At 44.1% G+C, this 16,241-nt stretch overlaps 1 protein-coding gene across 1 annotated transcript in view; it reads left to right on the forward strand.

Moving 5' to 3' along the window:
- PDE4A (phosphodiesterase 4A) overlaps window positions 1–16,241 on the forward strand; it is a 384,429-nt gene that overhangs the window by 51,057 nt on the left and 317,131 nt on the right. Inside the window, exon 3 of the mRNA XM_083482984.1 lies at window positions 13,934–14,166. Within this exon, the coding sequence (XP_083339110.1) occupies window positions 13,934–14,166 (233 nt within the window). The remainder of the gene's footprint in view (window positions 1–13,933; window positions 14,167–16,241) is intronic.

Here is a 16,241-nt window from a genome sequence, read left to right on the forward strand (position 1 = left end):
TTGGGAGGAGACTGGTTCCAGCCCAAAACATTTTGCTGCCTGAGCAAAGTTGGCAGCAAGTTGGCACCATCCACCCTATTCCATGTGCAGACGCCAGGCAGAGCAGGGCAAGCTGCATGGGGCAAACAGGTCTCTGCCCCACCTTAACCCCTAATTCTTATGTGCCCCCCCAAGCAGGGGCACCAACTTGAATAAAAAAATGGGGGCCAAGTAAACCACACCCCACATAATCCATCACATGATGGAGCACACCTACACTATTTAAATGGCAATGCCCATCAACTTGGGGGCAGTAGCCCCCTCAAATATTGGGGGAGGGCGAAGGGACCTTGACCCCTAGGAGTTGGCTCCTATGCCCCCAAGCACTAGCTGCCTAAGGTGATGAGAAAGGACAGGAATGCAAAGGCTGCTTAATCTGTCCCTGCCAGGTCATTTTTCCCAGGGACACCCAGCTTCTTCCTGCTATGCCCCCCCTGGAGTGGCTCCACCCCCCCACGGTTGCTGCGTAGCAGGTCACAAAGCAGAACTGCCTGGAAACCCCACTTCTTTTTTTTTTAATAAAATATTTATTAAAGTTTCACAAATTATACAGACAAACACAACAATACAAACCAACACACACAAAAGAACAAGTATAATTTCAAACCCTTATTTTCTTATGACTTACTTCTCCGACCTCCTCATACCTCCCCTTTCTGCATTCCAATTTCAAATTTTAATTCAGCAAATCCTCACCCTTAAATTTATCTAATTTTTAACCTTTCTTTTCTTTTAACTTAATCCTTACAACTGTAACCCACTTAATTTCTAAACCAGCATCATTCTAACATTCAGGAAACCCCACTTCTTAAATGAAGTGTTTGGAAGCCAGGGCTGTTGGTTGGAAGTTAATCGGTTTATGATCAGATTACTAACTAATCCTTACGTAAAGGGACAACACTGAGTAGCAATGAGACATTACTATTTTCACTGTCAGGCGGCTGTAAGCTGCTTAGCCAACAGAGATACTTGGCTCTTCGTTACAATATTTGCACCTTATGCATAATGAGTTACTCAGGACTGTCCATTGATACAATTCTGCAAGGGAAATATAATCACATCTATCAAAATTCAGTAACCTTTTGGAACATACTCTTAGGTTATGTACACATTATATTCCAGACTCTCCAAGTGCCCCTATTTTCCAGGGATGGTCCCGGATTTACAGAAGCTGTCCTGGTTTCTGATTTTTTTCCTGGAATGTCTCGCTTTTCCTTAGGGCGTCCCTATTTTAGTCAGAGAAATGTTGGAGGGTATGGAGTTATGTGACCCCTGAGCCAAGGAGATAAGTAATATGCAGCCTTTAGAAAACATCTGAAGGCAACCCTGTGTAGGAAGTGGAACACAAAGGCTTCTATTTGGACATTACACATATAATCTATTTGTATTTCCTGTTCTCAGTGTTGGTCCTTAATTGCTGCTTCTTCTGTATTGGCAAGATCCATGCTGGAGATGCTTGGGTGTTGGCCAGGGACGAAGGGGTGAGTGAAGATCTATATCAGGAACAAGTGGGGAGTGAAGATGTACATTGGGAACAAGCAGGGGAATCAAGTCAACCTTACCTGATGGTTGAAGTGGGAATCAAAGGCCTTTGTGGGGGAAAGGGACTTGCTCTGAATCACACCAGGCAGAGCCCAGGAGACCCCCGATGGCCAGCCCCTGCCATTTCCAACCTAGGGATGGGAGGAGACCAGCAGCACCTCCCATTCATGAAGAGGTATTGAGGGACGGTGCCAAGGAGGTGGTAGAGTCAGCCTCCAAGGAGTGCCCTGCAGTTGTTGTCGCCAGCAGCAGACAATGCATTCCTTGGTGGCCTGCTGCACCTGCGGATGCTGCTGCCCGAGGCACTCGCTTCACCTTGCCTCATGGGTGAGCCAGCCCCGGCAAAAGCCCCAGCAAATTATGCAGCTGCCTGTCAGGACCCTGCTTTCTCCACCTAGATATGTGAAGATGTCATGCCAGGGGAAAGCATAGCAACAGGTCTGTGAGTGATAGGCCTGAGGGTTTGTTTCTGCCTGACTTGAGGGATTCACTGTCTACCATGTCCTCATTAGTCTTGATTGGCATTCTCGAGGGGAATGATTGAAAGGCCAGGACTGAGAGGTTAGAATAAGAGACTCAACAGAGGCTGGATTTCAAGTAAGGAAGGTGGTATGTTGTTAGGACCCTCTCAATTTATTTACTAGAAAAAAATGGCCTTTTATCTTACCGTTGTCTAATCCTGTTTTCTATTACTTTTGTTGTTATTCTTGTCATATATATTGGGAGTGAGGGAAGATGTTAGGAGAACCACAGTTCTTCTGAACTTCTGAACTGATGGAGAATAAATATGACCGCTCTCTTGGTCCCTGAAAACAGGAATGAATACCTAGGCTATTCCCATGCTAGGCAACAGCTGCCGTCAGCAGAGGGCCTTTTGCAGAGATAGGTTTCCCTTGAGCAAAGCTGGCTGGAAGATTCTCATGTATTATTTGGGGGTGAAGTCAAATGGCTGTGTTAGTGGCACTGAAGTGAGCGCCCTGAGGCGCAAGGCTGGGGAAAGTTTGTGGAGGTTCTGGGCTGCCCAGATGACAAGACCCCCCTCTTGGCCTGGCTGACATGGTCCAAAGGAAAGCAGAGCACCAGGAGGCAAACAAGGCACCATCCAACTGTCTTAGGGACTCCTCTCCAGATTTGTGTAAGGTTTACTCCTTAGCCTTTTCTTCTCTTGAAGAGAAGAACCTGTGCAGGTTCTATAGTGGGTGCTACTGCACTTTGCTGATCAGAAGTATTGCTCCAGTCTCTTCCCCAAAACACCCTCAGTTACCGGTAATTTAGACAAGTTTTATCTTGTTTCAGTATTGGTCAACAACAGCAATGTATTGTCAAAAGGGAGTCCTCAGTATTTTTCCAGAGATTCTAAGCTGGATAAATCTGAACTGATAGAACAGCAAAACATTCACAGCAGGTGTGTTCAGTGAAGTGTAATTATTGGGGTTTTTAAAATGACATTTTTATGGGCATTTATTTTTCTTGGTTTGCAATGGGAATATTGACTATGACTGTACATTATGGCATATGCATCATGTTTGCTGATGGGTCTGCAAATGAGATTTCTACTGATTGTGTCCATTCTTTTGATTTCTGATCAGTTTTAGGGGGAAACAAACCTTAGAGGAATGTCTCACCAATTGAGTGAAATTAACGTAACCAACAACCTAGTCCTAGATATCTTTACTTAGATGTTTGTTTTTCAGAGTTTAGTGAAATGTATGTCTTGGAAAATATGTTTAGGATTGCAGCCTTGAAGGCAAAACCTGTACATGTTTACACCAAAGTAAGTAAGTGTACAGGGACGTGGGTGGCGCTGTGGGTTAAACCACAGAGCCTAGGACTTGCTGATCAGAAGGTTGGTGGTTTGAATCCCCGCGATGGAGTGAGCTCCTGTTGCTCGGTCCCTGCTCCTGCCAACCTAGCAGTTCGAAAGCAAGTCAAAGTGCAAGTAGATCAATAGGTACTGCTCTGGCGGGAAGGTAAACGGTGTTTCCGTGCGCTGCTCTGGTTCGCCAGAAGTGGCTTAGTCATGCTGGCCACATGACCAGGAAGCTGTACGCCGGCTCCCTCGGCCAATAAAGCGAGATGAGCGCCGCAACCCCAGAGTCGGCCACGACTGGACCTAATGGTCAGGGGCCCCTTTACCTTTACTATGTAAGTGTACATAGGCTTGCAACTGTAACCCCAAAACTGCTATTCTTATTTATTACATTTATTGTTCTTTATTCATTGCCTATATTTATCTTTGAAGATAGTTATTATATCTCCTCTCAGCCAGCCTTTCCCCCGCTAAACATTTCCAGCTCCTTCAACCATTCCTCATAAGGCTTGGTTTCCAGACCATTGATCATCTTGGTCACCCTCCTTTGCACATTCCAACTTGTCAATATGCTGGAGATAGTATTTCAGGTGTGGTCTGGCCAAAGTAATAGAGTGGTACTATTACTTCCCTTGAGCTGGACACTAGACTGGACACTAGCCAGGTGTCCCCCATCTTATATTTGTGCAGCCAATTCTTCCTGCCTAAGTGACAACCTGACATTTGTCCATATTGAAATTCATTTTGTTAGCTTGGGCCCAGTTGTCCAATCTGTTAAGGTCCTATTGCCTTCTGTGGCATTAGCTATCCCTCCCAGAGAGTAAGAAATGCCTTCAGCGAGACATCTTGGAAAAAATGGAAGCCGGTGTGCAGAGAGTTAACAAAATGTGGGGTCTATCAGACAGATGTGATCACCCAAAGCAATTTCATAGGGGCTTTGTTTACCTCACCAAACAAATGTGTTTGAGGGTGAGGGGTTCAACTGCACATAGTTACACTAGTAAGTAAAAATAGCAAGGAGTCCTCACATGGATTTCATTAATGGATTTCTTTGTTGTAATTATACCCCAGCCGTCCTCCGAGGAGCTCAGGGCATTGTTCTCCTCCTACCCATTTTATCATTACAACAGCCCTGAGAGGTTACCTTGCCAGAGTTAGGCTCCTCATGGCTGAGTGAGGATTTAAACGTGCATCTCTCCAGTCCTAGTCTGACACTTTCGCTTTTGCACCAGACTGACTCTCATATAAGTGGTTCATATAATGCGGGCTTCCTCAACCTCAGCCCTCCAGATGTTTTGAGACTACAGTTCCCATCATCCCTGACCACGGGTCCTGTTAGCTAGGGATGATGGGCGTTGTAGTCCCAAAACATCTGGAGGGCCGAGTTTGCCTATGCCTGGTATAGACTTTTGCCTTAGGCACACCCTGGACAATTGGAGGACTACTGAGGGCTTCTTTTAAGCACACACTTAAGTTTCTCAGCTTGCTGCTGTCAGTGATCTCACCCTCTCAGAGTGCCTGTGCTCCACTCCTGCGACACCTGTCACAGTTAGCTAGTAACAATTTTATTGTGGAACTTGACCCTCTGCAAGGTGGCTGAACTGTTTCTTTTTTTATATATAAGATATTTATTAAGATTTTCAAAAAAATTACAGAATAAAAAGAAAAAAGAAAAATACAAAATAAAAATAGATAAAAAACAGTTCAATCTTTCTATCACATATTTTTCATTTGCTTATTTCCCGGACCTCCTCATGCCTTCCTTTTCTGTATTCCAGTTCCAATTGTTAATTCAGCAAATCCCTCCCCTCTTCATTTATCTTAATCTTCAATTTTTAAATATTATAACATTAATTTTTTTTACCTATTAATAACCATTTTCTCATATTCCCTTATAGCATTACAGCAAAAGACCACTTAGTTTCTATCCAACATTATTCTAACATTCATTAATTTTACAGTGTTTCTGTAAATAATCTTTGAACTTTTTCCAATCTTCTTCCACCGACTCTTCTCCCTGGTCTCGGATTCTGCCAGTCATTTCTGCCAGTTCCATATAGTCCATCACCTTCATATGCCATTCTTCCAGGGTGGGTAGATCTTGTGTGGCTGAACTGTTTCAGCTCTCAGTCTGGAGGACAGAGAATACATGAGACCCCTTTTCACCATAAGGTATTTGGTGGCTTGGAGCAAGCCATGCTTGCCTGGCTCAGTTTCCCCATCTGTAAAATGAACAAAGTAAGGATTTCAACAGACCTTTGTTATGAGAGTGTCTCATGAGGACTGTAAATAACAGAAAACAAACTTTTCAGACCCAGGATTGGCCTTTAATTGCAGCTTGCAATATGGGACCCACTATTAACTTTTTACCATGTATGATTGTCTGTCTTCAGCGAGAACAGTGAGACAGAATATTCAAAACAAAAATTGTCATTATCTTGGGACGGGGATGGGGAATGTTATTCTACGGTGGTATTCCTGTTCCATTAGGAACTGGGCGAAAATCCAGAGCAGCAGGCTTGCCAATTACAAAAAGCTTTTATGTTGGATTAGCCGTCTTGCTTTGATCAGTTTTAATTGGCCAATTAAAATTGTACAGTAATAAATTAGACATTTAATGAAGTTAACATTTTCACTTTACTATTTAGCACAGTTTATTGTTTGGAAACAAGTTCCTGGAGCACATGACTCAGCCGGGGAGGCACCCTTCCAAGCTCCAATGAGCATCTGAGGAGGTCCAGGGGGGATTGTGGGCAGGGAGGCAGCAGTCTCAGAAATGGTGCCTTGCATACAGCTGTCAACCCTTGGCAGAAACACTGAGCAATGCTCAGTGCGCCACTTCTGAGCTGGCCAGTGCCTTTCTCCCTAATAATAATAATAATAACTTATTATGTATATGCTGCCCATCTGGGTGGGTTACCCCAGCCACTCTGGGCGGCTCCCGACAAAAAATAGTAAAAACACAATACAATACACAGTACAAAAATAATGGGCATCTTTCTTCTGCACCAAGCTACCCTTGAAGAGGGTTGTCAGACCTTTGCCTCAGCGTCTGCCCTTTTCCTGGTTCAGTAGGCCAGAGTAGCCGTGGCGAACCTTTGCACCAAGTCATGCCCACCTATATCTGACATGGTGTATGACATTCATGAAAGTCCTTATGTTCAAAAGAATTTCAGAGTGATGTACAGGGGGGAGAAATCAAAACACAGTAGTAATGAAATGCAATACAACTGTTTCAGAATACTATACAAAGTAGAGGTCCAGTACCATACAAAAGAATGTAAAAGCAATGTACACGTCAGGTTACAGACTCCGCTAACCCAGAAATAGTACCTCAGGTTAAGAACTTTGCCCCAGGATGAGAACAGAAATCGCCCAGCGGCAGCAGGAGGCCCCATTAGCTAAAGTGGTACCTCAAGTTAAGAACAGTTTCAGGTTAAGAACAGACCTCCAGAACGAATTAAGTTCTTAACTCGAGGTACCACTGTACAAAAATAGAGATCAAATGTAAAAGAGATCAACAAAAATGAAAATTAATGTAGCTCAAATGCAATTCTTTTTTTAGAAAATTGAACAGTATACTACGTTGGATTTATGGAAGAGGAAAGGGTGTGATGGCCTTATCCTTGCCCTTTTTCCCCAACTGATCTGGAAGCAAAATTAAAATTAACGGTGAGGCTAATTCCACACAGACACACTCATGTGGATACCCTCCCTGTCTACTTCATCATGACCAGAACTCTCTCCATTGGTTCTCACAAGAAGCATGCTCTGTCCCCAGACCCTCATTATTTTGTGCAAGGGATTCAGGGTGTGGGGCAGTGCTCCCTGCCAAAAGCTGCGGGAGGTTTGCAAGCAGCATATATCAGCTGATCTGCAGCGTCAGCAAAGCACTGTGCATTTGCAAGTGCCTGTCATCTGTAGTGTTTGCAAAACTGCATTTGTAAGCGTGGTTTGACTTCAAACTATACAGGAAAAGGAAAACTCACCTGTCCAAAGAGCCTGCTGGGGTTAGGGGATGCTAGGGCCTAGCCCGCTGGCTGGATCCAGTTCCTGGCCCCAGGGACTATAAGCGAAACTATTTGAAGGCATTTAGACGGTGGGCCCACTGCACTAAAATGGTAGCCTCACTTAATGTTTGGCTTGACAACCACTTAAAATGGCTTCCTCTAGCCAGACCCACCAACTTGCACTTGGGAAAAGTTTTGAAAAGACTTATATTGAATTCTTGTCTCCTGGTCCATCAAACTTGCCCTAAGCCAGTTAAATGCTGTACCTGTTATTAACACAGTCCAAATTTTCCTGACTATTGGGAAGGTTTAGGGTTTTAGTTCTTTAGATGAGACACTACTGGTGTATTTGTACTACTTGTTGTACTTAAAATATACTTAAAAATCAAGCATGCATTCCAACAGCAGGCAGAATGGATTCTTTTGTTGCACTCTTTTATCAGAGACCGAAACCAACCAGGGACCAGCTAGATGCAGTGATCAAGATCTATGATCATGTCTCCTGCATAGCAATAGGAGTTCCAAATTATTAATTCAAAGCTTTCTAAATCACCCTTCACAGTACAGCACACAGCAATGACACTCACAGCGATATACAATATTCCAGAGTACAAGCATAATAGTATATATTAAACCACATTTCTGTACATTTTACTTCTATTACCTTTAGGGGCAGTGCCTATCAAAGAACAGAGACGTGCCCCAAGGACTCTGTCTGAGGCTGTAATCTTTTACATATTTACCATAAGACCAATTGAACTCAATAGGAGTTGCTTCTGGGTAGACATGCATAGGATAGTGCAATGAGAAAGGTTAAAATGGCTTTGATTTTGTTTTAGACTACCAGTAGGGTTCATCTGATTGACAAGCGCGCACACACACAAAAACCACCTGCAGAGAAATATTGATATAAGAAAATTGAAGCTCTATGAAATAAGTTTATGTCCCTAAGTGCATTGGGTCTAAAGGCATTTGCATTCAATACATGTCTACAAACACCGAAAAACAGAAAACAAACCCATACACAAGTTCGCAAACCTACACTTTAAATGCCGTCCTTTAAATCAGCACACCCTGTAGTTTACCTAGCTGTCAAAAAGGGAAGCTATCAAGCAGACTGGCCACTAGGAGTGCTATAGCAGATGGCCCTAAACTGATAGTATCCATTAATATTCAGAGATGTGTGTCTTCCAGAAGTAATAAGTATCTCCATATTTTATGAATGGGAACACAAGAATCATGAATGAAATAGTTTATTTATGAATAGAACTCAAACCAAAAGTCCCAATATTGTACACAGAGTGAACCAGGGTGGCTTAGGTAGCTGTGTTTCACCTGTCTTTGCCCCACCACCATGTTCCTGACCTGCCAATGGGTAGCCAGGAACTTTCTTAAGGAACTGTCAAAAGGGCAATACCAGCTGGCTGGGGACTCGACAAAGGGAAGGGTAGTGATCTGTGCCTGAATGGGGGGGGGCGTGTTTAAGTAAGACGGCAAGAAATGAAATAAGGCTTGCGCTAGTTAAAATTTCAAGAGGAAATGCAAATAGGTATCAAAATGCAAGAGACACCCAGAGACTTGTAATTCAAAATATCTCGATAGACAGGTTGCAAATAATGTACCTCCTTTTTTTGTTATGTTTCTGTTATGTTTTGTGGGTGGGGTTTTTTTTTTGGTAATGGGTTGGGCAAAATCTGAACTTTAAAAAGATGCTTGAAGTCTCCCTTCCTCTTGTCACTGGAAGTGAACCGTGTTGCAGCAGACCAAATAAAGGGTCAGACTTACCAGCCATTCTGCTTTTACTCAGTACTTTTCTTCTAGGAAAAAGGGTGCCAGTATTGCAGACCCTTGAGCACCTCCAGGGAAAAAAGCACTGCTTTTACTTAACCTGGTTTCCGTCTCCGATTTTACTAAGACCACTGAGTGAACATTAAGGGAACACAAGTCCCTTGAGCAGGGTTGAGGTGCAAAGGAAATCCCTGATTTTTATAACAATCAGGACTATTGCCAATGCATCCATAAAACTAAATTATAAGCAAGGAGCTTTGCAGACATCTCCTGAACCTTGTTTCCAAATCTCAGAGTCTACTCTGTCTCATGCTGTGCTAGAGGAAAAAAATAGAGAATCAACAAGCTGCTCTCCGTTAAGCTGGAGGGAGGGGGAAGAGCAAAATGAGAAAGGAAAGCAGGGAACAAGCCTATTTCTTCTCCTCTCTGTTTTTTTACAAGAGTGATTTCCTAGCTCAAGAGAAGAGAGGCCCATTGGGCCTGCTGGTGTTATTCTATGATTGAAATCTTGCAAAAAAGTGAGGGAAGGGCTGAGCAAAGCTGTGGCAAGGAGTCAGCTCTTTCTCTCCCCATTCCCTTTTCTGACTAACGGTAAAGAAATAACTCTCATGTTCAGCCCAGACACTGAGATCCAGCGCCGAGGGCGTTCTGGCAGTTCCTTCATTGCGAGAAGTGAGGTTACAGGGAACCAGACAGAGGGCCTTCTCGGTAGTGGTGCCCGCCCTGTGGAATGCCCTCCCTTCAGATGTGAAGGAAATAAGCAGCTATCTTATCTTTAAAAGACATCTGAAGGCAGCCCTGTTTAGGGAAGCTTTTAATATTTAATGCTGTATTGTTTTTAACACTCGATTGGCAGCCACCCAGAGTGGCTGGGGAAACTCAGCCAGATGGGCGGGGTATAAATAAATCATTATTATTATTATTATTATTATTATTATTATTATTATTATTATCTTACCCAGAGTCCGAACCACCATTTTAATAAAACAGTAAGCATCTAACCCTCCCAGAAGAAATCTTGTAGGGAAACGTGTGCAGGTTCCTTCTAAGGAAATTCTGTGAAAGGAGAATAAGTGTGCTGTGACCATCTTGCATAGTTTCCCCTGCTATTGAGGAATGCTCCCTGTTGTTATTAGACAGCAACAACATTGATGTGTACACGTGCTTGTGTGTAACATCCATATTGTGTGATCTCCAAGATCAGGACCAGCAGGACATAAACATCTTCCTATCGTATGCATAAGGTTGTAGTGGTGGCTGTCTCTCCAAAAGAGCTGGTGACCCAGTGGTGGATTTATGGCGTGTGGGGCCTTCAGATTAGCCCTTTTGGGGGGGCCCTATTTGTTCCTCGAAATGAATGTTCCTGTGTCAAAACTAGGGCTGCATGAGATGACTTTACTTATTGGCTAAAAGCACTGACAAGTGGGAGCAGTCAGACTGACTCATTTAAGAGAAATTGCTTAGAGGGGTACCTGCAGATTATGCTTCATAACTTTCTAGGAGGGCTAGAGATTTGCTTGCTTGCTTGCTTGTTTGCTTGCTTATTTAGTTATAAGATAGTTCAGAGTCTGACACCTCTGTTCAAGGTTGCCACTGAAGGCCTTCATGGGGCCTGGAGTGGTGACCCCCACCCTAATGAGTCTACCTCCATTGACTTTAGTTGAGGTGTAAGAAAAATGAAGACTGGAAACAGTGCAACAAACTAAAACACTAGAATTCAACAATGGCAATTCATTCTTTGTCGTCGCATTTCAAAGGTATCCTCTCAGTTAACAATATATACCAATAACTTGGATGCTCCTCAGCCACAGAGGTCCCTAATTCTGGGCATACATATAAATCTGCCACTGATGTGACCGCTGACTTAGAGGCAGCAGATGCTGACATAACACTTGTTTGGGCCAGTTTCTCAGCTGTATTCTGGTTCCAGAGATGGCTCTTGTTCCCTCAGACTTTGGTGTAACCTGATGCCTGAATAGCATCTAAACAGCCCCATATGAATCTATATATCTAAAGACAGAGCTGTAGCGGTTGGGTGGGGGGAGGAGTTAGCCAGTTTTGTGTGTGTTAGAATGTTCAGGGTGGCAGGAGAGCATATATTGTTTATTAATATCCTTCCTAACTTGCGCTAGCAAATTCCTTTACTTAGCAGAGTTTACATTCCCCTTTTCACGCACAGCAGATAGCTGGTTGCAGGCTTGTGTAAGCCTCTCACTATTATACAATTCAGTCTGTCTCAGATTGAATTGTATAGTTCCTGGTAAATTCCTTTTAATCCCTCTTAAAAGAATAAAGACACGACAATCTTATTTAAAGTCAATGAAAGAAGTTTACTCACATCAGTTCACAGTTGGATTCCTGAAGGCATACTTAGTTACAAATATGTACATGTGTGTCAGGGAACTGACATCGGAGCCAGAGGCGGAGGGAAGGCTCCCAAGTGATGCTGGAGAGGGACCCAGCAGGGAGAGAGGCAGCTCATCAGCTGGGGAAGGTAATCAGCGCAACACCAGGGACAAAGGGGGTCAGATGGGGGAATCGGCGAGAGGGCTCCAGGACTCCTCGCCGGACACCAGCGGGGAGAGCACGGGTCCTCCGCTACCCACACCCTCCCTGCGCAGAAGACTTCCGCGCAGGGAGAGTAGGAGGAGACTTGGCGTCAAACAGCTTTTATGCTGGAAAAGGTTTAAGAAACGCCCACTGACGGATTCTGCTAGCGACTGAGGCAGCCACGAAGTGAAGGGCTGTCCAGACACGAGCAGCCCCTATATTCATTACAATGTGGATCTACCCCATATGGGGGAATAGTTCCAGTGCTTATGCTAGCTGAAAGCTAGCATAGCAGTCCCTAGCTAAAAAGCTGGTCCAATGAAGAAGGAAGTCAAAGAAGAGAGTGCTGTGTGACTTTTCCTTTTTGTTACCTGGACAGGTAAGGTCACGCTCACCTCTGCTCACATGCAAGGAAGGATGCTCCAGCCCAGGAAGTAACAGGAAGTTTCGACTGGCTGGACCAACATCCCCTTGCATGTCCACTCTAGGAAAACAAGGAACGTTGTATTTGATCCCAGTGGATTACAACCCACATTTTTGTCCTGGGTGAAGCTTCCAGAGCGGCGCCATTGAGACTCCCAACCTACGTGTGCATGTGTGTATGCAAATGCACATGGGGTGTGTGTGTGCCAAACTGGGTCTTTGTCCTCGGTGAAATAAAGCCTAGTTTCGCCCCTGCTGAAGACTTCTAACTTCATATAGACTTCATGGCTTCAACAATGGCCAACTTTTCTCTTTCCCCACCTGTCATTGCTTTGTTTACCATCTAGCTTGATGAAAAAGTGCTGGAGAAATAAATAAAAAAGCTAGCACACCATTTTGTTATATCTGGCCTGATAGAGATATTGCCTTAATATATACTTTGGAATTCACCTATCTAAGACATCCAGCTAATTCAAGAGGTTCATTTGAAGTGCCTGCATGAACGATGTACATTGCCTTGAGTTCCTGGGACGAAAGGCAAAAGTGAAACAAGCAAATAACACAATGGATGTTGTCACTGGCATTTTGCAGCATTTAACGGCACCCTGTTGCCCCATCATTGTCAGGCCGCACTGCTGCTTGCCAAATGAGGAATGAACAGAGGTGGGCTTAGGAATCACATTTCCAAACCCAATTCATATCTCAGCTTGGTAGAGGGGAGAAATTTGATACAGATTAAAGGGGAACTGGGACGTGGGTGGCGCTGTGGGTTAAACCACTGTGCCGCTTGGGCTTGCTGATCGAAAGGTTGGCAGTTCGAATCCCCGCAACGGGGCGAGCTCTCGTTCAGTCCCAGCTCCTGCCAACCTAGCAGTTCGAAAGCACGCCAGTGCAAGTACAGTGGTGCCCCGCAAGACGAATACCTCGCAAGACGGAAAACTCGCTAGACGAAAGAGTTTTCCGTTTTGGAGGTGCTTCGCAAAATGAATTTCCTATGGGCTTGCTTCGCAAGACGACAATGCCTTGCGAGTTCCTGCGGGTTTTTTCCCCTTTCCCCCCTTTTTCTAAGCTGCTAAGCCGCTTATCAGCTGATCCGATCAGCAGATAAGCCTCTAAAAGCCGCTAAAAGCCACTAATAGCGCTAATCTGCTAATCCGTCAATGGGCTTGCTTCTCAAGACGAAAAAACCGCTAGACGAAGAGAATCACAGAATGGATTCTTTTCGTCTTGCAAGGCACCACTGTAGATACATAGATACCACTCTGGCAGGAAGGTAAATGGTTTCACCAGAAGCAGCTTAGTCATGCTGGCCACATGACCTGGAAAAACTGTCTACGGAAGCAGACAAACGCTGGCTCCCTCGGCCTGTAAAGCGAGATGAGTGCCGCAACCCCAGAGTCGTTCGCGACTGGACTTAATTGTCAGGGGTCCCTTTACTTTTACCTTTAAAGGGGAACTACCAAATTCTCATTTGAAACAAAGGCATCCTTAAAATTCACCCATATTCACACTTACTCAAACTTTGCAGTAAAGTTAAGCAACCAGCCAATGTTTTACAAAACATTACAACAGCATACAAAAATGCATTATATTAGGGGAAAGTCAGAGAACCAAAACTGACAGATCTTTCTATTCCTAAATTCAGCTTTATCTTGCCTGCTTGTATCCATACCTGGCAAGCTGAGGCTGCACTATGTAGCTCTTTAAGTTTCTGATACCCTGTTGAATGGAGTAACCCAATTCCCACCCCTCTCCCTCTTCTCCTCTGCAGAAGCCCAAGGACACATTGGACCCCAGCTGGTGCAGCCGCTCCTACACTTCCTCCAACATGCTGGGTGCCGACCTGCGTCGGGGACGTAGACGCCTCTCCTCCAGCCTGCAAGTCCCACCCTGGAAGCCCATAGACAGAGCGCGCTCACCAGAGCCCGACAATGTCCAGCGGCCAACTACTCTCCCACTACGAATCCCTCCACGAATTTCTATCACCCATGCTGACCCAGACAGGTAAGGCAAAGGGAGATAGTGAAGCAGGGGTGCTGTGTTATTGAGAGAGCAAGTGTGCCGGTGGACATCCTGCAGATCTGAGATGCTAGCACACAGAGTATATAAGGGGTGGTTATTTGCTGTGTTGCATGTGGAGCTCCTGGGAAGAGAGGGTTGGGAGTGACCTCTGTAATAATGTGAGGGCAGGCATCCAGAAAAAGAGTTGTGGAAATTGTTTCCCCACCACACCTGTGTCTCGTTCATATGTAAAAACTTTGCTACCATGTAATCAGCATATAATTTACAAGGAATCTCTGGATCTACAAATGGCCAACAAAGGTGGGTTAGAAATTCAATTGCAGACTTATGTTCACATCTGGTGGGGGTGTAAAAATGTATAATTTTTTTGCCAAAGGATGTTTAAGGAGATAACAGAAATCACTGGGTTAAAGCTGACCGAAAGTTCAGAAGTTGCATTATTATCAATTTATGATGGGGTGGAAGGTTCACAGGCTATGAAGGACTTGCTCACAAAGTTATTGGCAGCTGCACAAGTTGTTATAGCTAGGAAGTGGAAGGGGCAAGCAGTATATAAAATGGAAGAATGGTATAAAGAGGTGTGGGATATACCTATTACTGATAAATTAACATGTGCCATTAAGGTAAGATGGGGAATATGCAGGATAATTTATTTCGAGGAGATATGGAGGGTGTTTGTAGAATTTGTACTGTAAAAATGGAAAGGGGTCAAACCATCGCAAGAAGTGTTGAAATTTTGGGAGGTTGGATAGTTACAATGGAATGGTCTCTGGGGTGGGGTGCACATTTTTATTCTTATTTATTTATTCTTATTACTTTGGCAAAATAAAAAATCATTAAAAAAGAAAGAAATTCAATTGCACATTACAGGAGGAATTTCATCTTTTAAGTTTGCTTGCTAGTGGCAAGATTGGTGGTGGTCATAGTGAACAGAACAGAAGCAACATGGCCCAAAACCTTACTAAGCCCAAACAGTCCACTGTATACGATGTCAATAAACAGTGTCTGGTTGCAGTTAAGAAAGAGCAGAATTGATGCAGCAATCCTGGCCTCTGATTCCACTATCAGCATCAGCTTCTGTTCATGTTTGCTGAGGAGAAGTTCTGGGACTTGCTTCCTCTTCTTCAGCCAGGCTGTCAAAGTTGTGGAGAGATGCTTAGATGGTAGTTCAGATAAATAATCGGGGAAGAGTACAGAGTTGGATTATCTTGAGTTGGCCTAGTTCACACATCACAGTAAACTGTAGTTAATGGTTTACTGCAGGCATGTCCAAAGTCTATTTTGGGGGCCTAATCCGGCCCGCCGGTTGGTTTAATCCAGCCCCTGTGCCAGTTTGTTTCCTGGGGTAAAATCCTAAAAAAACCTCAACAACGTCAACCCCAAAATAGGTCAACATCTGGTTGGCCCTTTGGTCGGCCCTCACGGCCCTTCACTTCATCAAATCTGGCCCTCTTTGAAAAATGTTTGGACACCACTGGTTTACTGTGAATGAACCTACTTTGCTTCTCCCCAGGAAGAAGGTTTTGCATTATATCTGAACCGAGGTTGTGGATTGTTTCAGTGAAGCAAATAGCAACCTCTGGTTCAGATGTAACACAGCCAGGGACCGTGGTTTGTTTCCCAGCAGGAAGAAGCCAAGCAAGGAAGACTGATGCATGAATGGTTAACCCATTAGCCATGGCTAATGAAGCTGACTTAGCTAGCCCTGGCCCCAAGAGCTCAGACCTCTTCCTCCTCTTCTAGGCTGTGACACACCCATTATATCCATTTGTTTATTATTATCAAATGATAAATATATACTAGGATGCTTTTTGAGCTGCTCCTGTTGGAATGTAAGTTCTTAATAATGCTAAATCTCTTTTCTTTGCGATTCCCGTTTCATTGAGTCCAAGTTTGTTTACCTGTGTTTCGCTCTGGCATTTAAGAAACTACACCCACTTCTCTTCATATGGTTTCTAAACACCTTAGCTAGTACATATTGTAGTGAGTTGCAGGGTGGGGGTGTGGCCTGCATGATTCTCAGGTCCCTTATGATTCCTGGGGTCCTGGATCCAGTA

This window comes from Podarcis liolepis, assembly GCF_965112155.1.
Source record: "Podarcis liolepis genome assembly, chromosome: 17".
NCBI lineage: Eukaryota > Metazoa > Chordata > Lepidosauria > Squamata > Lacertidae > Podarcis > Podarcis liolepis.